This window comes from Battus philenor, unplaced genomic scaffold (assembly GCF_028537555.1).
Source record: "Battus philenor isolate CCGP_79_NKW_IND1 unplaced genomic scaffold, ilBatPhil1.0.hap1 SCAF_1, whole genome shotgun sequence".
Taxonomy (NCBI): domain Eukaryota; kingdom Metazoa; phylum Arthropoda; class Insecta; order Lepidoptera; family Papilionidae; genus Battus; species Battus philenor.
The window spans coordinates 6,936,950-6,956,304 of NW_027181661.1; the positions used below are offsets into that span (position 1 = coordinate 6,936,950).

Below are 19,355 nucleotides of genomic sequence, written 5' to 3' on the forward strand. Positions count from 1 at the left end.
GAGTGGAAAAGGTCATAAAGACTCGGCGTTGAGTCTTGTTAAAAGAACCATTATTTTTCTTTTTTCTATTGTATCTTTTATTAATACCATAACAACATTTTCAAGAATCGTGTCTTGGCATACTTGTACCGATGTTTTGCTACCTTTAGCAAAAAAATACCGCTCGGTCAATTCTTGTACACTTCGCTAAATCGTCCTTGGAGTCGGATAGTGTCCACGTTGTACTGAGCGGACTAATCGGTAAGCTTTAATAGAAGTTTTAGCATAAACTTAACCATTCTGCTCATTAAAACGATACTCAATCTAATTTTTTTCTCGTCAGTTAAAAATTTTTCTGCGATATTACTTTTATTTCTTTAAATTATTTTTAAATTATCAGATAAATAATGACCGGTGCGTCTCTTATAGAATCTAAGTGACAAATGTTCTTTTAAAATACGCGACACGTTCTTAAGTGGACGAGCTTTTACCCAGATAAAATCTTTAAATTCGATTAATATCAATATTAGTATAAATGAATAAAATTAAATGAAATGAAATGAGATGAGATGAAGTGGGATGAGGTGACGTGAGGTGAATTGAAGTGAGGTGGGGTGAAGGGAAGTGATATTAAAATTAATTAAGATAATCAAGTTCTCCAGCTGAAGATTCTGAATTAGTTATATCGGATTGTGACTGCTCACAAACAAGTTTCCAGAATATACGCGATCGCCAACCTGCCAACCAAGCGCGGCAATTACGGTATGTCCCCCATATATATCTATGGTGGCGGCCTATGCAGTGGGCGTATATAGGCTGACATCGACGACGAAGTAAGACAAGTTCGAAATTTAAATATAACATTTAGTTTTTTAAGTATATATACCAAATTTAGTACAATCTTGCACTGGTCGAAGGATTACTAGATAATAGAAAATATGAAATGTTTTTATAAGATAAGATACCATTCAAATTACCATTTACAAGGTACTCCGCTAGACGTCATGGTTTCAGCTGTAGTTGTATTGATTGTAGAAGCGAGAGAATTCTTTGTTCCGTCGTGTGTAATACCCAAAACTTCGTATTTACCAAATTCTAGCCTGGTTACATTTACGTGAACGGATGTCCCGAGTTTGATTCTACGCAAGTAGTGATTACAAATAATAATAAGCTTTGTGCGACATAAAATGTTTGTTAATTATAAACGTCTGTTTAAAGGCGTAACGCTGTTTCAATATTTTTAAATCACTTTTTAACTACGCTCATAATGTTTATAAAACATACCAGTGCGGTGAGACTGAATCAAATGATTTTTAGATTTGTTATGAATTAACAACATTGATTTGTTAAAGTCTAACTATCTTAACAGAGATAGTGATATAAAAATGCGTGAAGATGTTTAGGAAGTTACACATATATATATATATATATATATATATATATATATATATATATATATATATATATATGTATGTATATATATTAACTGTCCCTGCTCGCACTGTTGATGAATGTAGTTTCATAAAATCCATCTGTAGTATTTATTAAACATGGCAAAAAATATTCTGACCAAGCATGTTTGAAACTACGTATATTTGTAATGTATGTCCAACTCCTTAGTCTGTTCTAAGCCGACCACTACTGGGCAAAAGGAATGTTCTTATCAATTCAATTTTCTATTCTCTAAACCTAATGGTTTCTAAAGATATCATGGTAAGTCAGTGTATAGGTGAAAATCTCTTACATATGATATATATGGTATAAAGATATAAGTGTATGCATGTGCGGGTTTGATTCCCGGGATACAGTATTATGTATGTAATTATGTATGTAATGTACATTTTGTTCATTAATTTTGATTGCCATTTGAGCAGTTCTGCTAATACCACGTTGCGATCGGCAACCCGCCTGCTGTTCGTGGCGATTATGATATATCCTCCCATAGATTTTTAAAGGTTAAAACGACGACGACGAAAAAAATTGAAACAATATTGACATAATCAAAACGTATTTTATCACAACTACGTCCTAATTAAAACGGATTATCGGAAATCCTTTCAGTTCATGCCAACAGGACAAATGAAGATAAGATCAATTTGTTGCCAGAACTAATATCTATAATATCTAATATAAATCGAACGCTATTTCGGTTAAATGAATTCGCTAATATGCCTTATTTACGAACAATTGTCCCATCATATACGCTCAATAAATCTTCGTTATATTTCGTCGGAAAATTATTATAATACATGGCAATAAAAGACTTTCACTGCCTAGACCTTCAAAATTGACAAAAAAAATTAGTAAGTTGTTTCTAAATTTAACACTATTATTTTGACTGTGTACTAACATTTAATAAAGATATAAAATAAAAAACAACAAAAACATGAGTCGGTAATAGCAAAATACAATTATCTACTCATTTACAAAGTAGCAGTTTTACATGATTTCGCTTTTGCACGGTGTATAAATTATCGGTTTTTTAAAAAATTATTGAAATGCATATTCGTAAATTATCGAAATGCATAACGCACATTCGCATAGTTTTATCAGTATAGACATTTCATATCATGTATCATATTATTTAAGGACGTTCACTTCTGCACATAGGCTTCGCCCGTAGATTTCAAGTAGGACAAGCGTGTTTTGTTTTCGTTTGCCTTGCATATGGTACATATGTACCATATGCAAGTACGCTCATATTTATGATTTAGAGTACTTTTATTGTGTTAAAATATCTTAAGCTTTGATATAATGCTAAGAACATCGACCTCCTCCCTCCTTACGGCGTATTACTCTTTTTATTTTCAAAATAGTCTTCTAAATATTTAAAACGAGAGCCATCTTATACTTGCCTTAAATAATAAAAATAACAGCCTCCCTTCTAGCATTCTAATAGTAAATATAACAATTTAGATCAGAAGTTTCTTACATTAATATGTTTTAAAGATGTTTATATATATATGATTGATATGTGTGTGTGTGTGCGTGTGTGTATGCGTATGTGTCCGCCTGTGTGAGCGCGTGTGTGTGCGTGTGTGTGTGTGCGTGTGTGCGGGCGTGCGTGCGTGCGTGTGTGCGTGGGTGCATAATATTTTAAATAGTTATGTCATTTTCCTTCCAGTTTGTAACAAGTTAAAATAATTATCATATTTTGCCAAAAGATATATAGTCACTAATTTTTGCACAATACTCGTATCTAGATGCAACAATGTTTATTATTAACGCTATTCCGAAGAAGTCAAATAACACAATTAGCTTTGAAATCGTTCAGGTTACCTCATTACAATAATCTGTACGAAAATCGTATTCATGAAATTAGCTCTAAAATTATCAAATAGGCTTCCGAAAGGTATCTCTTAAATGAGGTAAAGATGTAATATTTTATATATGCTTAATAATAATTATATAATTACCAATGCTTTGGGGTCACATAAAATACTTTATTATAAATATTTAAATCTTTAACTTTGCAGTTGCTAAACGAGCCATGGCGAAGGCTTTGTCGTAATAGTAATCGACTTATCTAAGCAGAATGGCACGTTGAAGTGTTCGTCGGAAAACGCTAGATGCAGACCGCTTTTAACCGGTCCTATTGGAAATCTCTGGGCAAACCTGTGTCCAGCGTTGGACAACCAACGGCTGAAATAATGATGAAATAATGTGTCAGTTCATTATTTTTGTCTTAACCTTGATTGTACTATGTTAAAAAAACCTAGCTCTGTTAAAAGAACTGATTATAGATGACGAATAGACTTCTCTATTTACTGGCAAAATTTATCTAATATCATCTATTTCTAGTCGTTCTTGTTGATTATGACATCTTTGACAAAGTAATAAAATATTTATTTTGCAAGAGGTGCTATAATTATAACTTTTTTTGTGTTTTGTTATATATATGGAATAAAATAAAATAAAAGTAAAAATAATTCAGACTTATTTTGGCATTTAATAGTTTAGCGTCTTAAAACTTTATAATAACATTATTAAAATCATCAAATTTGTTTTTACATTGTTAATTGTATATAAATAAGTTTATTAATGAGGGAGGACATTCATCGTCATTATAAACCGGCTATTTGTAAGTTTTAATAATCGTATTCTTTAGCATCAAATTAGAAAGTAAGTACATAAATAAACAACAACGCATGTGCTAATACATTTTTCATATATTAATATTTATAAAGTGGTTGTGGCTTAAATTTAAGCGATATTTTTTATATAAATCCAGCTAAATTTTCGAGGCATCTTTTCATAACTTTCTTCTAAATTGAGATTGTACTAAACAAACTGATAATTTCAGATACAAGAGATGACATTAATCAACTAAATTACGTCTTTTTAATATGACTGCTCTGAAAAAAAACCGGCCTTAAAAAAAAAGAAAGCATTTCGGCTTCTATTGCCATGATGAAAATGAAAAGAAAGAAATTTTGGCTGGGGTGCATTTCTTCGTATCTTAATCATTGTTCGGTGTAGTAGTTTCTACAGTTTAACCTTGCTTACGTTGTCAACGGAAACGAGTAGGTGAAACTTAATAATTTAAATAAAATCGCCTTTACACTCTGGTCAAATATTTTATCAATATCGCGATTTGACTGAACAACCTCTGCTCATAAAGCAGAGTATACGCAGATATAATTTGTAATAACATGTGCATAAAACTTTTTTTAACGGTAGACATTTTTAAGTCTGATTTTAAATCAATTTATTATACAGGAGTGAATATATAGGTCATTTGACAGTAAGAAGCTTAAAAACTTTTACACCTATAACCAATCACCATGTATAAACTAGCGTACAGCCAAAGTATACCATCTGTCATTAACATCAATGTATAAAAAGATTGCTCTTTAAAATAAAATTAATGTCATCCTGTTATTAGAGCGATCTATTCTCCATGATTATGCTACATTTATTGTCTACAACAGACATTTTTCGAATTAAAGGCAGCGTTTCTTCACCGTTGTTATCACATCGGCACTGCAAATATTTATTTCTACAGTTATTTGCTACTTGCTAAAATAGGTTTAATATCATTTCTAGTAAAATATTATATTTGATTGAGTATATGAAGGTTTTAGAATTAGATGTGAATGGTATAAGCTTTAGTTTCTATTTGAAGCTCAAAGACGCTTACAAAATATCATACACTCATTTAAACCGGTCTCCTAACACGTTCTGTAAACATTTATTACCTGGAAATGTTGAACTAAATGAAAGATTTTTAAACTATAAACTTAATCGCTGTGAGTAAAGTGTACTGCGTACGTAAAATTATTGCTTTATGGATGTTAAGTACATTTTTAATATCTTAAATTTACAGTTAGATACGTGAATTTTAAATATGAAAGGATATGTTTTAAAAATTTTTTTCTGTTGTAGCATATGGTATGACCCTGGGCTTCCCCACTATCCTTATACCAGCCGTCAGTGAAGCTCGTGATGGAGAGCCCATACATTTAAACAGTAGTGAAGTCTCCTGGATCGGTAAGTAAAGTTTAATACAGTTTTTTATATTTTAAAATTACAAAGCACAGAAAAGCACTTTTAATGTTAAGCGTGTCATACGAGTTCTCTTGATAATGACATTCTAAATAAAGAAAAAAGTTTTCATTACATTTCTGATTTAAAAAATTAACTTTAACGTATACACATACAGAAACTTATATTTATGCAGTGTCTCGTCACTATATCTCTGGAACCATAAGGCTTAGAAACTTGAAATTCAGTAGCAAGATTTCTTTCGCCAAGTAGATGGGTATGTATTTACGAAATTGTATTGTAATTATTCTTTAAAAATATATTGTTTTCATACTAGTTTAGTGGCTCCTATAGGTATAAATTAGGATATTTTTTTAGTATGTTAAAGATTTTATCAACTTATACTCACTAATGGCTGTGCGGGTCATGATTCGATTATTGGTCAGAAATTTTAATGATGAGTTAAGAATTACATGAGAGTTATAAATAGTTTAAATAGAATTATCCGCCATGTTTGTATGTACAAATACATTCAGCTTATTCCTAAACAAATTAAAAAAAATCGTACACAAAAATAACACATACGTAAAGTCAGAAATTGATACGATATAAATTTTCCGTCATTATTAATTTAATTTAAAACTGTTAAAACGTTATCGTGAATTGCTTTTTAATAGCACCGAGGTAAGTAATGTAAGTAGTATTAATGTGGGATGAGCGAGAAAGAGACAGATATATAAAAATCCTCTTAACTAAACACCATGAAATTTTAAATAAAGTGTTTTATTTAAAATGGCAATGGAGGTCGTTCACTTTACAAATAAAATATCACACCAACTGTCACACAAATGCATCGTATTTATTATTCTTTATTATTACAACTCACATCTTATGCATAAGTTGTACATTCACATAAATTGCTACATTCGCCTTTGCTAACTTTTATTGTGTTATAAGCGTATTTATATATGACACGTAGTGTCACGAGGTCAGTTGTGATATTGAAGGTGTATTACTCAATTTGAATGATGAATCAAAACGTGTATCAAATTTTTAATTTTTTTGTCTGTCTTATGGCTAATTTTGTGTTTATATAACCACTGATAATTATTGCTTCATCATCATCTTTTCCGCAACAGAACATCCATTGCTATACATAGAACTCCCCTTTATATTTTCAATGTAACCAGTTGGAATCTGTCTGCATCTAGCGTCTTCCAACGACCTTAACACCTTGTGGGCGGACATCCTAAGCTGTGTCCGATCCATAATGTTCACTCCCTCTTCTCTCCGGTATATACACACACACAATTATATTTTATATATATATATATATATATATATATATATATATACACATAAATCATCATAGTGTCATGGATATGTTTATGTATCATAGAGTTGTGAATTATAAAATTTCATGTACCAGCGCTGTGTTGGGGTAAGATTGTATTGTTTTGTGAATACTCTATTCAGCTTATCGATAAAATAGAGATAATTTAAAATATCGCGTCTAAGATATAATTTCAGATAGTAAGTTATAGTACAATTAAACTGACCATATAACCTTTCTACCCAGGATCAATAAACTACATCGTAGTGCCGCTTGGTTGCGCGCTATCAGGTGTAATAACAACACCAATGGGGCGACGGCGCGCTATGCAAGCTGTCAACCTCCCATTTTTCGTCGCATGGCTTCTGATCTATTTCTCAACCACCGCTGGACACCTATACGCCGCACTCCTCCTCACAGGCCTGTCGGGAGGAATCCTAGAGGCACCTGTAAGTCCAAAAGAAATTATTAAAATGTTAAAAATAACAAAGAGATATATACGGAATCATTTCAGTCATAAGGCATTCGCTGCTGGACAAAGTCCAGTCACATAGATTTCCAATAAGGCTGATTGGTAGCGGTCTATATCCAGTGTCTTCCGGCGCCCACAAGGTAATATACAACCTTCAACATATTAAATAATAATTGGATTTTAATAATTCACAAGATATACTGCAGTTTTTCTTGGACTAACTTTACACGGATGTCTACAATAGGCCAGCATATTTGTGATTTATCGAACAAAATCAGTTCCGCAATATACGTATATAACATAACTCTATAAGTCTGATTTAATTATTTTCAGTGCATTATGTCGTATAAATTACTGATATGGGGTAATGCTGCTGATGTCAACATAGTTGTGTGGTACAAAAGACAGAAGTTCATGCAATCTTTAATATGAAACCGAGATATGTTCTAAGAAAAAAAAATTTAGCGAAATAAATATTAGGACTATAAATAACTGAACATATTTTACAATCTGTTCTATGCCCGTAACAATATCAATACACTTATTAAAAATAGGGACGTCAGGTTGGCATTAGAAATAACGAAGCTTCATAAAATTAGTGACTTTTCTGTGGGCAACTGTGCATAGTACACAATACACTCTCATTTAATGTTTTAATCTCAGAATTTTCTCGTAAACTATAGAAATAATTAAATAGAAGCTTGTAAAAATCCTTTTATAAGTGTGAAGCGTTTTTGTGTGATTAAGAACATTGTGAAAATGATTAAAAAAACCGAGTTGAATTTATCGAGAGCTATTCTCTAATAAAATTGCTTTTGAAACACTTGTAGCTTAAGTTGTTATTTGAATATAGATTCTATCAAATCGGGCTCTTCTGGCGTTATTCTCATATCGTACACAACTGTTTTCTGTAATTGATCTTTTATAGATAGAAATATGGTATAATTAATTATAATATATGATAAATTAATAAATACATAATATACTTTTTGATAATGAGTCAATTGACAGTATTTTTATATAACAATAATGGGTCAAAATAAAATCTAAAATGTATGTGTTTCTGATTAAATATAAAAACAAATATATCTTTGGCTCGGGTGTATTCCTTAGTTAAATGACTGTTGATCGGTTTGCCAGTTATTTTCATCTGGTGCAGGTGAAATCCTTATAAATAAAAAATAAAAAACTTCGTTTCTATACCTTGATTAAATATTTTGTAAACGGAGAGATTATACAACCGTCTCTCATATAAACAAGTATATGCAAATAACATTTGCAATATGCAGTTTTATTAGTAGTTTCTCCATTTCGTCGGTCGTGTCCGTCTTGAAACGTCTTGAATTGTCGTACCCAACGACAAACTCTTTGCATACCAATACATACTACAGTTACAATGTAGAAGCTTACTATTATCGCAAATATTTCCATGACTGCTTCAATCGATTTGTAATATTAACTAGCGCACGGCAAATGTGCATTAAAAACTTATAAAACTAGTAACGCCTGTAACTGGTGGACTCGATTTCAAGAAGCCTTCTATGTAGATTTACAGTGGAAACTATTTTCGTTGCTAAAGAATAATGAATCTTAGATCTTACACGCATGATTGCGTTTTAAATGGACATAAAAAGGCACGAAACTAGTTTTAAGACGCAACGAGCGCTATGTGATCTTGGGCGTTGAGAGTTATATGGTAGCTAGAATTGAATAAACAGAACTCAATATCTCTGTGAGATGCATTTGCTCGTTACTCGTAATAAAACCACACGAAGATTACTGTTTAATTGCTGCTAAAATTCCGATTTGCCCTGCAGGCCGTCCTGCAGCCTTTAGCCAATTAGCTTTGACAATCACTGGATAAAAATTTTAACACTAAGCCGAATCTTTACCCCATCAACATAAACACAAGACGACGGATTCTAACGCAACGGTTTTTTTTTTTCTTAAGCATAGAGCGCATTTTTAAAATGTTTTGCAATGTAAACCTTTGAATTTTATTTTAAAACGGTGTAAGTATACTATGTGTCGCCGTACGGCTATGGACGAAACGTAGTGATCTTTATATCTCTTAACCTTGCTGCAGTGAAGTACATTCCATAAAATAAAACTTCTAAGATGCAGTTTTTATTGCGTACTTTATATGTTTTAATACGGCAACGGAGGATATTATTTTAATTCACAAATGATACATTGGTGACTCCTAAAAGTTTTTTCGTTATATGGTCCAGTTTTAATATAAATATAAAAATATCTGTATAAAAATATTTTAAAATTCTTAAATATAACTTTTGATTTTCGAATTTTTATGTAAAAGTAGTTTAGTAAATTTTGCACACACATTTCCACATTTATTATTATTTTTATAACTTACATGTAACTTAGTAATTAGGTTATAGCGTAATTTTGGATTTAACTTGTGAAAATTCTCAATGTATAAATCATTTATGAATTTCTGAACAACATTTTACGTAAGCAAAACCAATGAATATTTACTAGAAAGTAGTCGAGCAGGTTACAAAGAAATAATTAACTTCAAACTTGATTATATCAAACAGAAAACTTGATTTTGTTATTGGTCGTTTTTATTAAAACACAAATCAATAAGTAACAACATTCCTATAAATACGAAGTATAATTGAAAATACGAAGTCTGTCACCTCAGATTTTTATTACATAAATACTTCAAAAATAAACATAGATCACTGAATTAGACTTATTAGAACAGTGGTAGTGACTGCAACTAGTGGTCGTAGGCAGTGGGTTCGATTCTCGCGATACAATCTGATATAATTCACAATTCGTGCATTAATTATATAGAATAGCCACTGTTCATAAACAAGTTTCCAGAGGATGGATAGTAGCGTCCTCTGCGTATCGTAATATAACATTGAGATCACCAAACCGCCTACTAAGCGTGATCTTTGGAACTACCAAATAGATATCTTTAGAAGAGGTATATAGCTTGCAGTGGGCATCTATGGGCCGGAAGTACGAATAAGGGTTTTATTGATTTTCACAAAATTATACAATAACAGGTGCTGACATACGTGGCAGAGATCACACAGCCACACCTACGTGGTGCCCTCTCTGCAACCAGTTCAATGTGTATCATCATCGGTGTGTTTACCCAGTTTCTCTTCGGCACCCTGATGTACTGGCGCACAGTGACCTTGATTAACATGGCAATTACGGTAAGTTATATTATAATAAATCGTTGTACATTTATGTAATAAAAATTCATGAGACGTCAGCGTTCCACGGATTCGCGGGTATAAGTGTCGAGCGGGTGTATCTTGTTGTAGGGACCAGAACCGGATGCGGTACTCGGGGCTGGCGACCTGCTTAGCAGGTTTAAGGAGACCTTGCTTTATATTAAAATACCTACCTTTTTACTTAGACTGATTAAACTTTTCCACCTAACTAACCAATTTTCGAATATAATATTATAATTTTCGAATATATAATTTCTCCAATGCGCCTTTAAAAAAAGTTAATGTTTCGCTTCTGACAGGCCTAAATCTTTTATACGGTTATAGAGAGATTAGTTATTTTGTGGACACTTGGTCTACGCAATACTTGTTTACCTTGATTTTGTGATCTTTAGGAAAAGTGAAACATATTTTGTCGATTTCCTCGTATACTATGCAGCGGAACTTAATTCACTAGCGATACAGCATTTAACTGTTTTAAGATAATTTACTTTCGATTGGTGAATGTTTTTATTTAAAGATGTATTAGCGAGCAGTGGTAGCCATGCAATAGAGGCCTAAGACTTGTGACCGTTGGCCGCGGGTTCGATTCCTGGTACACAATACATAATTCACACTTTTTGTACTGATTATCAGTCCAGTGTCCTGTGTCCTATGCGTACCATATCACACTGCGATCGCCAACCGTTCCAAGCATATCTTTGTGGCAAGACTACCCCTTGCAGTTGGCGTCTATGAGCTGAAATGACGACGAAAACGAAATATGTTACTATTAAATAAAAATAGTGTAAGGAAACCGACCATTTCTAGAACCATGTATATGAAACGTACATACGGTCTTCAAATACGGCCTGCAAGATCGATAGATAAACTTCTCTTTCTGAGTGGAAGTATCTTCGCAACAGACCCGGCAACACACACGCAAACGCGCACGCACACCCCTACATTTCACAATAACTATAAATAATTGCTTGTCGGTTTTTACAACAAAAAGCACACTTGCTGTCAAGTTTTTAATGTTAAAATGTATTGTAACGTTCCAGTGTTGTATATAATTATATAAAGATTAACAAATGTTATCAATATTCATCATTTCAGCTATAGGGCATCCACTGCTGGGTATAGAATTATTGGAATTAATAGATCGGAGGCGGCCTTACCAATTCGTAATGGACTGTGGATGAAGTGTTTTAAAAAGGCTGCATATTAAAATGTAATAATTCTCGCAGGTCTTAGCTGTAGTGACTTTATTCTTCATCCCGGAATCACCCCATTGGCTCGTCTCTAAAAGACGATATTCCGATGCCCGAGAGGTGAGTTTTGTAATTACACATATATTATTGTAATAGATCTTCTTAGAGAAGAACATTTTGAAATACATTTAATTGTCAACAATTATTTGTCGTACTAACTCTTGAGATGTTTTATTGCTTAAACGACATAAAACATGAATTAAAGCGTATTCATAATTTATATGAAACATATCATATGAGACTCATATTTGTACTAACTCATCATGATATATCTGGAACAAAAAGGTTAAGAGATTTGATATTTACTAGAAATAATTCTTTTAAGAAATTGAGATCAGCTAAGGACAGATTTTACAAAACTCCACCTGAAAGTAGGGCGGAAAAGCCGTTCATTAGACATGCAAATTTTCTATCGTTCTAATAGGTATAAAAATTGGTAAATTATGTATTATATTATGATTTTTAGAAATTACATCACAAAAGACAGTCGAAGGAAAGATATTAGATTTATATTAATAAGGAGAAGAGTATAGATGCATTGTACGCCCATAAATATTTTAAAGTAAACAATGAAAACCAAAAATGCAGAACACTGAAAAATAATTATGAAATCGAGAGAACCGTTGGAACTTCTGCAATAGATATTGTTATTTTAAAACTATTAAAAAAACATTAACAGTTATGATTTAACATTAAAGGTACAAGATTAATATTATTATGATAATATCAGAGTTTACAATGGCTTCGTGGTTGGACCACACCGGAAGCGGTCGAAGAAGAACTCAAAGAAATACAAACACAGCTTAACACAAAAAAAGGTTCGTGTGACTTTTCTTAAATAAGACTTAATCTTAAAAGAACATCCGCGAATTAATTAAAGTATAATGTATATCGCATAAAAATATATGTAATCTAAAATGAAAAACTAAAAGTCAAGTTTGTAGTAATTTTTTTAATTATAAATTACTCTTTTATATACTTCTTAATTGAAGGAACTTTAGTATGAACCATGAACCCGCTTGTAGCAAAGATTGCATAACGAACATTAACAATAGATTTGTAGTGTGTGTAAAAGCTTTATAGAAGTGAAGGTATAGCTCATTTGTCAGCAGAAAGCTTTAAATTAGTGTAAAAACTCATATTTCCTATCTCCATTTCCACTCGGAAATATGTTACAATCAAGAAGACATAAAATTAACCACAAAAGAAAGAAAGTTTTCATAACCGTTTAATTATTACGTTATTTATTATTTCTGAACCCATTTGTTGTTTAAATCGAATGTATCATTCAGTAATTGATAGTGCAGTTAGCTATACAAGAGCCTTTAAAGCTTTCACGTCTATAGCTAGCCATCCTATATGATGTTAAATAAATAATAAACTCTTCCAGCCGAGGCGGAGGATACACAGGAGACATGGTCTGAGAAAATAATGCATTACTGGCAACGAAGTTTTCTTATACCTTTCGCCCTCGTGAGCTTCAGCTTCTTCGTAGGCCACTTTAGTGGTATGAGCTCTCTTCAGGTATTATTTGTGTAGTAGATTAAGAATTTCTAGTGGGTGATTTTATTGGTATAAACCGACCAGAACCGCTGTACCGTTAGGAAAGCGCAATTTTTTTTAAGTGATAACACGAATAAGAATTTGATATGAAATGATACGCCGTACTCCTAACAGAGTAATTATTTAAAGATTTTTGAAATATTTAAATCTCTGTAGCTCCGTTTTTTCCCTCCACCTTTTGGGCATCTCATTACGTCAGTGATTTCTTACTTACATAGAACATTGGTAGTAAAAGAATAACGCAAAGATATATTAAAAATCGTCAAAATTGTCTGAAGACATACGAAGATGTTCTAGCTTTTTTTTAATCATGTTTGAAAGTCTGTCTAATTGCAGCTGTTGCACTTGAACATATACATGTAATCGCATTAATTCTAACCCGACAGTTCCGACCGATGACGTACTTCAAACGAAGAGGGAATAATCGTCTTTTTTTACAGACGATGGACTTCAAGTACCCGCTAACTCATGCGCATCTTAATTGTAGGAACTTCCTGATGTTATTCCCACAGGTGTATATCCCCGTAACCTTGTCAATACAAGTATGCCATCTAGAACAGTCATTACGTTTACCTCGCAGAACTGGATATCATTTCAGTTAGGATAGAAAACCTCTCTAAACTTCTAAAATGTTCTAATCCTTATAGATCGAAGTGTACAGATTAACGAAAACACCACCGACACTGCAGACATATGCAGTGTCTATCTTTCAGGCGTTAGAAGCTCCGATAGACAAATATCACGCGACGCTCGTACTAGGGCTGGTACAGATCGCAGGTGCAGCTACCTGTGTGCTTCTCGTTCGATTGACCGGCAAACGTTCCCTCACACTCATCTCCACAGCCGGCGCCGCCTTATGCTGTCTTCTACTCGCCGCCTACGACATATACATTAAGCAGGTCAGCTAACATGTTACCTCAATTATCTTTCACATAAATGTGTATATAATGATTTTTCTCATTTACATTTGTAGCATGGAAAACTGTACGCGTCCTTAATGGATATCGGATACCCTCAAAATAACCTCACGATGCCAAATCCTGCTACTGATTCTGTAGTAAGTTATAGAAGCTATATTAATTTGTACTATTTTAGCATCACGCTTGAACGTAAAAAAATTAGTTTCGAAGTCATCATTATTTTAGCCGTATGACTTTAACTGCTTCTCGCATAGATTTCAATAAGACAACCGACAATTCCCCGAAGATTTTAATAAGGAGAAGCCCACCTTATGGGTCATCGTCTCACGCTGCGCTTGTTGGTTTGTGGTTTCTAATCCGAAAACTTAAGGTCTATGTATAAATACACACACATACACACAGATATATATATATATATATATATATATATATACATACATACATATATATATATATATAACTCAATTGAAAACTATGACATGACTGAATATTTTAATAATTAAAGTAAAAATTTGCAACTCCTAACAAAAAACATTATCAATAGATATCCCTTCACGAAAATACCAAAGCATAAATGGTAACAAATATGTGAATTCAAGCGATTGTGGACCGTATAATCAAGCTATAAGAGTGAACCGGAGTAGGCGGCGGCGACAACATTGTCTTTACAAAGGCATGCCGCCAGACAGCAGCGGCGTCTCGAAATAACATAATTTATTGTCTTTGCAAATGTGTGAAAAAATGTATACTGTTTGTTTACTATTTTGACGTAACAAAAGTCACAGAGCATTTACAGATTTGTTTTTATTTTTTGAGATTTAATAGTATTAGTCTCGGTTACTTAGTAATATTCTATTGTGTTAAAAATGACTCAATCGAAAAGAAATGCAGTGCATAATTATGAATTTCACAAAACAAATAATTCAAGTTAATGTGTCCTATGTAAAAAAAAAGTTAAGCATGATTATGGTTTAATAATATTATTTTTGCAGTGGAGTTTAGGTCAAGCTAGACAATACAAGTAACTAAGTATAACTTGTGCTAGATATACACGGCTACAGATCCAGTTACCTGCTAAAAACCAGTAGGTATAAGCTGGACTCGTGTATTATTATGGTAGCGAAGGATCTCCACGACGATCTGTCCTGTGCTACTCGCCTCCGGTGACTTTTCGCGACCTTTCACAGATGGTCTACCTCGTGAAAGGCCTTCCCACGCTATGGCTTCCGGTCATTCACGAGTTTTCTTGCCCCATCAGCCATCCTCTTTACGAGCCATGTACACCGCCCATAGCCATTTAAGTCTATTAATTCATCGGGCTATATCCACCACCGTAGTTTGGTTGCGGATCCCCGCGTTCCTGATTCGATCGCTCAGGGAAACATCGAGAATAGCTGTTTCCATCGCCCTTTAACTGAATTTGAGCTTTCTTACGAGGCCCATCTTGAGCGGCCATGTTTCAGTGCTATATATTATACAGTGGTGTGTATATATATATATAATAAATGTAAATGTAATGGCAATAACCTAAATAGGCCGGTTCCATACTTCGATTACCCTAAAACTAAAACACAAAGACTTGAGCTACGTCACTCATTTCTCTTTAGCTTTATTATGCATATATACTTAATACAATAAGATTTAAATAGTACACTTGAATGCAGACTAACCTATTAAGAACCAGCATAAATGAAACTCGTGAATTGTGCAACTTTCATAACGCGCGAGTTCCGCTTATACTGACTCTGTGTATGTTGATCTGCGCCCGAGTGTACGTAGGTAAAAGTCATTCGGCGTCTCTGTGTATATTAATCTGTGGTCACGGGTCGTAATATTGCTGCCGATATAAATAAAGAATTATATTTCTGTGGAATTCCTTGTTTCGATGCACCGCTGACGATGACGTAATTTTGTTGCCCCTACAATTCTTTTAACGGTGACATTGTCATCCACGCGCACTGCAATTATAAAACTTGATATTTTTTGTATTTTTTTCTGTTTTTGACGTGGATCGTATTAACAACAACAGACATACAACATTGTTTGTTTGATTCATAGTCTTTTTATTATTCATTTGGAACTGTTACTTAGCTGGACACGGTAGATGTCAAAACAGTTTTTTTGTAATTAGTATCTAATTCTAAATCTATCTAATATAGGTTAATATATATTTATATATATATATGTATATACATATATATATATATATATATATATATATATATATATATATATACGTACCATTAAAAAGAAAAAAATAAAGTTTTAAACCGAGTTAGTAATCTTGCCTCTAAGCTATGCTTATAACTGTAACCAAATACTGGAAATTTGTCTGAAAACTAAGAGATTTGATACATAAAATAGAAACGTATAAAGCTGTACTAATAATGAAGTAACTTTCAGAAAAACCCATATTCCTGGATCCCTACTACGTTGTTGATGCTTTTGGCGTTTATTACACACACCGGAATTCGACTACTACCTTGGATTCTTATTGGAGAAGTGAGATATCGTTTTTTTACTATTAATTACTCACAGACAAACACAAAAATTAAATAATTGATCATTTTCTGAATTCCTATATATTATTTACAGATACGTAAATTTTGAAGCGCAGTAATTACTAATTCACAATTTTTAACATTGTGCTTTTAAGGATCCGCTGTGAAATCCTTAAAAAACTAATCTCGATTTAACCTATGATCATCCATTTCACAACAGTCTATCACGTCAGATGGATGTATGAAAACTAGGAGAGGAATAAATATTGTCAAAAATTTTATTTTATTACGAACAACTCTTATTCAAAATGAACAATTTTATAATTATAAAGAATAAAATAAATATTTTTTTATTTAGCAACCCGTAGCATTTTAACACTGGTTGATTATTATTTAAAATTGTTTGGCTCTTTGTAAACTGTTGTACCAAATGGACTTTTGTGAACAAAAATTTTGGAGATTATTAAAAAGTAATTATACTTTACAGGTCTTCAGTTCCCGGACTAGATCTGGTGGGGCTGGATTGGCCAGTGCAGTGGGATATGTCTTTGGGTTTCTCACTAACAAGATTTATATAAGCATGGTGGGCACAATCTCTATATGGGGCACGTACGGCTTGTATGGACTTATCTGGTGAGATCATTCATATATAACGTTATGTATATAGGAAATTTTAGAAGTTCGATGAAGATATAAATGCCGTAAACAGTGCTAACATTATTGTATTTAAAATCGAGGTGATTTTGATTATGATTTTTATATATCACTTATTTAATACACTTTATTGTAGTGTAACATAAGAAATACATAGAGCTGTAATAACTAAAAAGTACAATGGCCGGTTTTGTTACTCAACCATATAACAGTAAGTGGTAAGTATATACTTACCGTTTTTGTTTTTTTTATTTCCATAAGTTTGACGGGGTGCTTGGTGTTTTTCTTTGAATTGCCCGAGACAGAAGGCAAGAACTTGAACGACATAGAAAATCATTTTGCCGGTGTCAAGTCACTTACCAATGAGGTTTATCGTTCGAAGGTAATTTCACCATTTATTTATTTTTCATTAGGTAGACGATACAGTCAAGGTCGTGAGAAGTAGCTTGATTCGGGCAGCAAAATGTTCGATGTTGTAGCGGTCTTTAGGGGGAGGTTTATAACTTACAATTGGCGTCCATTGGCTGTCATTATGATGATCCAATTGATTAATAAAATACTGTTTTCTTATAATATACCATAGTTGAAATATGTATTGCAAGCATTGACGTAACTAAATTATTATACTCATTATTTATTCTATATTTCTTAACCGATAGTGGGTATTCATATTGGTAAAATATAAAATTCAACCAAATCATAGGACTATGAATACAGGGATATGTTGTTATAAATATTTTAAAGATTATTTTATTAATTGACAGATTAAAAAAGTACTAAAATGTAACTTTAAACCACGCAAAGACGGCTGGGAACTGATTTAATAATATATAACTGACGAATTAATAAAATACGGAAAACAGAAATGATGGATTTTGTATAGCTTTTTGTTATATTTTAATTGACAGAATTGCCTCCATCTATTTAATGGGGTGCGTAAAATGAAGACTTCCCACATCGCAACGATAACTTGTCTGGCCTCAAATTTATTTATTTTTTCTCTTTCCAGAAGCGTAAACTTACAAATGATCCAGAATCGAATGAGCAAAAGGGCGTCACTAACCCGACGTTTGAATATGATACAACAAACCTTTGAAAAAACTAGTAAATCTCGTAATGGTGCAAGAATAAAACCAATTCTCTCAAATGTACAATTACCAATAAAGCATTTAGTTGCGTAAGACAAATAATTACTATGTTTTAAGCGTTTATATCAAGGTAGCCAATACAATAAGGTTTATTTTGTAATAACACTAGAGTATTAAATAAATGTGAGATAAATATATTCTCAATTGTCTTTTAAACGATTCATAGATAAAGTTATTTAGCGATGTTTAATTCAGTATTTTAAATTTTATGTATAACTTTGTGTATTTATTGTTACTGTAAGCTTGTAATGGTTGCTAAAAGCATTAAAACAAATTCGTTTTATTTCTTAAGTTTATGGAATAGGACGGTTTTTAAGCACATAGCGACATCTAGTGATCCAATAACGAAATATTTTATTTTACCTAATTATAATAAATCAAAAGATGAATATAGTGAAACTAGTTTTTAGATTAATTTAAAAATTGTTATTTTACTTTTTCGTTTTTAAACAGGGTTTATTAAAATAAAATGTTAAATTAAATTTTATTTCTTCGATGATGGAAATTTATTTTTATATGTAGTAATACCAAAATTAAGTATTTTATAAGCATATTGAAATGGTAAGTATTAGTTGAATTGGATTTATTACGTTGTGATTTTGGTTTAAAATAAATCGTCGTAAGCACAATGTCTTATTAAGTTAAATAAGTGAAAAAGAATAAAGACTAAGGAAAAAAGTTTTTAGTTTTATTAGCGCCAATAACTAGCTGCACAAAGTATTAGTTAAATATTTGTATAAAGAAAGTTAAGAAGTAGTTATAAGTATTCTCGATTCTACATTTTCATCGATTGTTTATCAATATAAATGCCTTAAATATGGAGATTTGAAATATTT

At 32.3% G+C, this 19,355-nt stretch overlaps 1 protein-coding gene across 1 annotated transcript in view; it reads left to right on the forward strand.

Moving 5' to 3' along the window:
- LOC137919493 (facilitated trehalose transporter Tret1) overlaps positions 1-18,964 on the forward strand; it is a 31,271-nt gene extending 12,307 nt beyond the window's left edge. Inside the window, 11 exon segments of the mRNA XM_068762589.1 lie at positions 5,365-5,469; positions 7,043-7,245; positions 10,307-10,462; positions 11,710-11,793; positions 12,464-12,551; positions 13,124-13,257; positions 13,986-14,236; positions 16,610-16,718; positions 17,205-17,350; positions 17,633-17,753; positions 18,381-18,964. Of these exon segments, the coding sequence (XP_068618690.1) occupies positions 5,365-5,469; positions 7,043-7,245; positions 10,307-10,462; positions 11,710-11,793; positions 12,464-12,551; positions 13,124-13,257; positions 13,986-14,236; positions 16,610-16,718; positions 17,205-17,350; positions 17,633-17,753; positions 18,381-18,467 (1,484 nt within the window). The 3' untranslated portion in view covers positions 18,468-18,964.
- Positions 18,965-19,355: the final 391 nt, after the last annotated feature.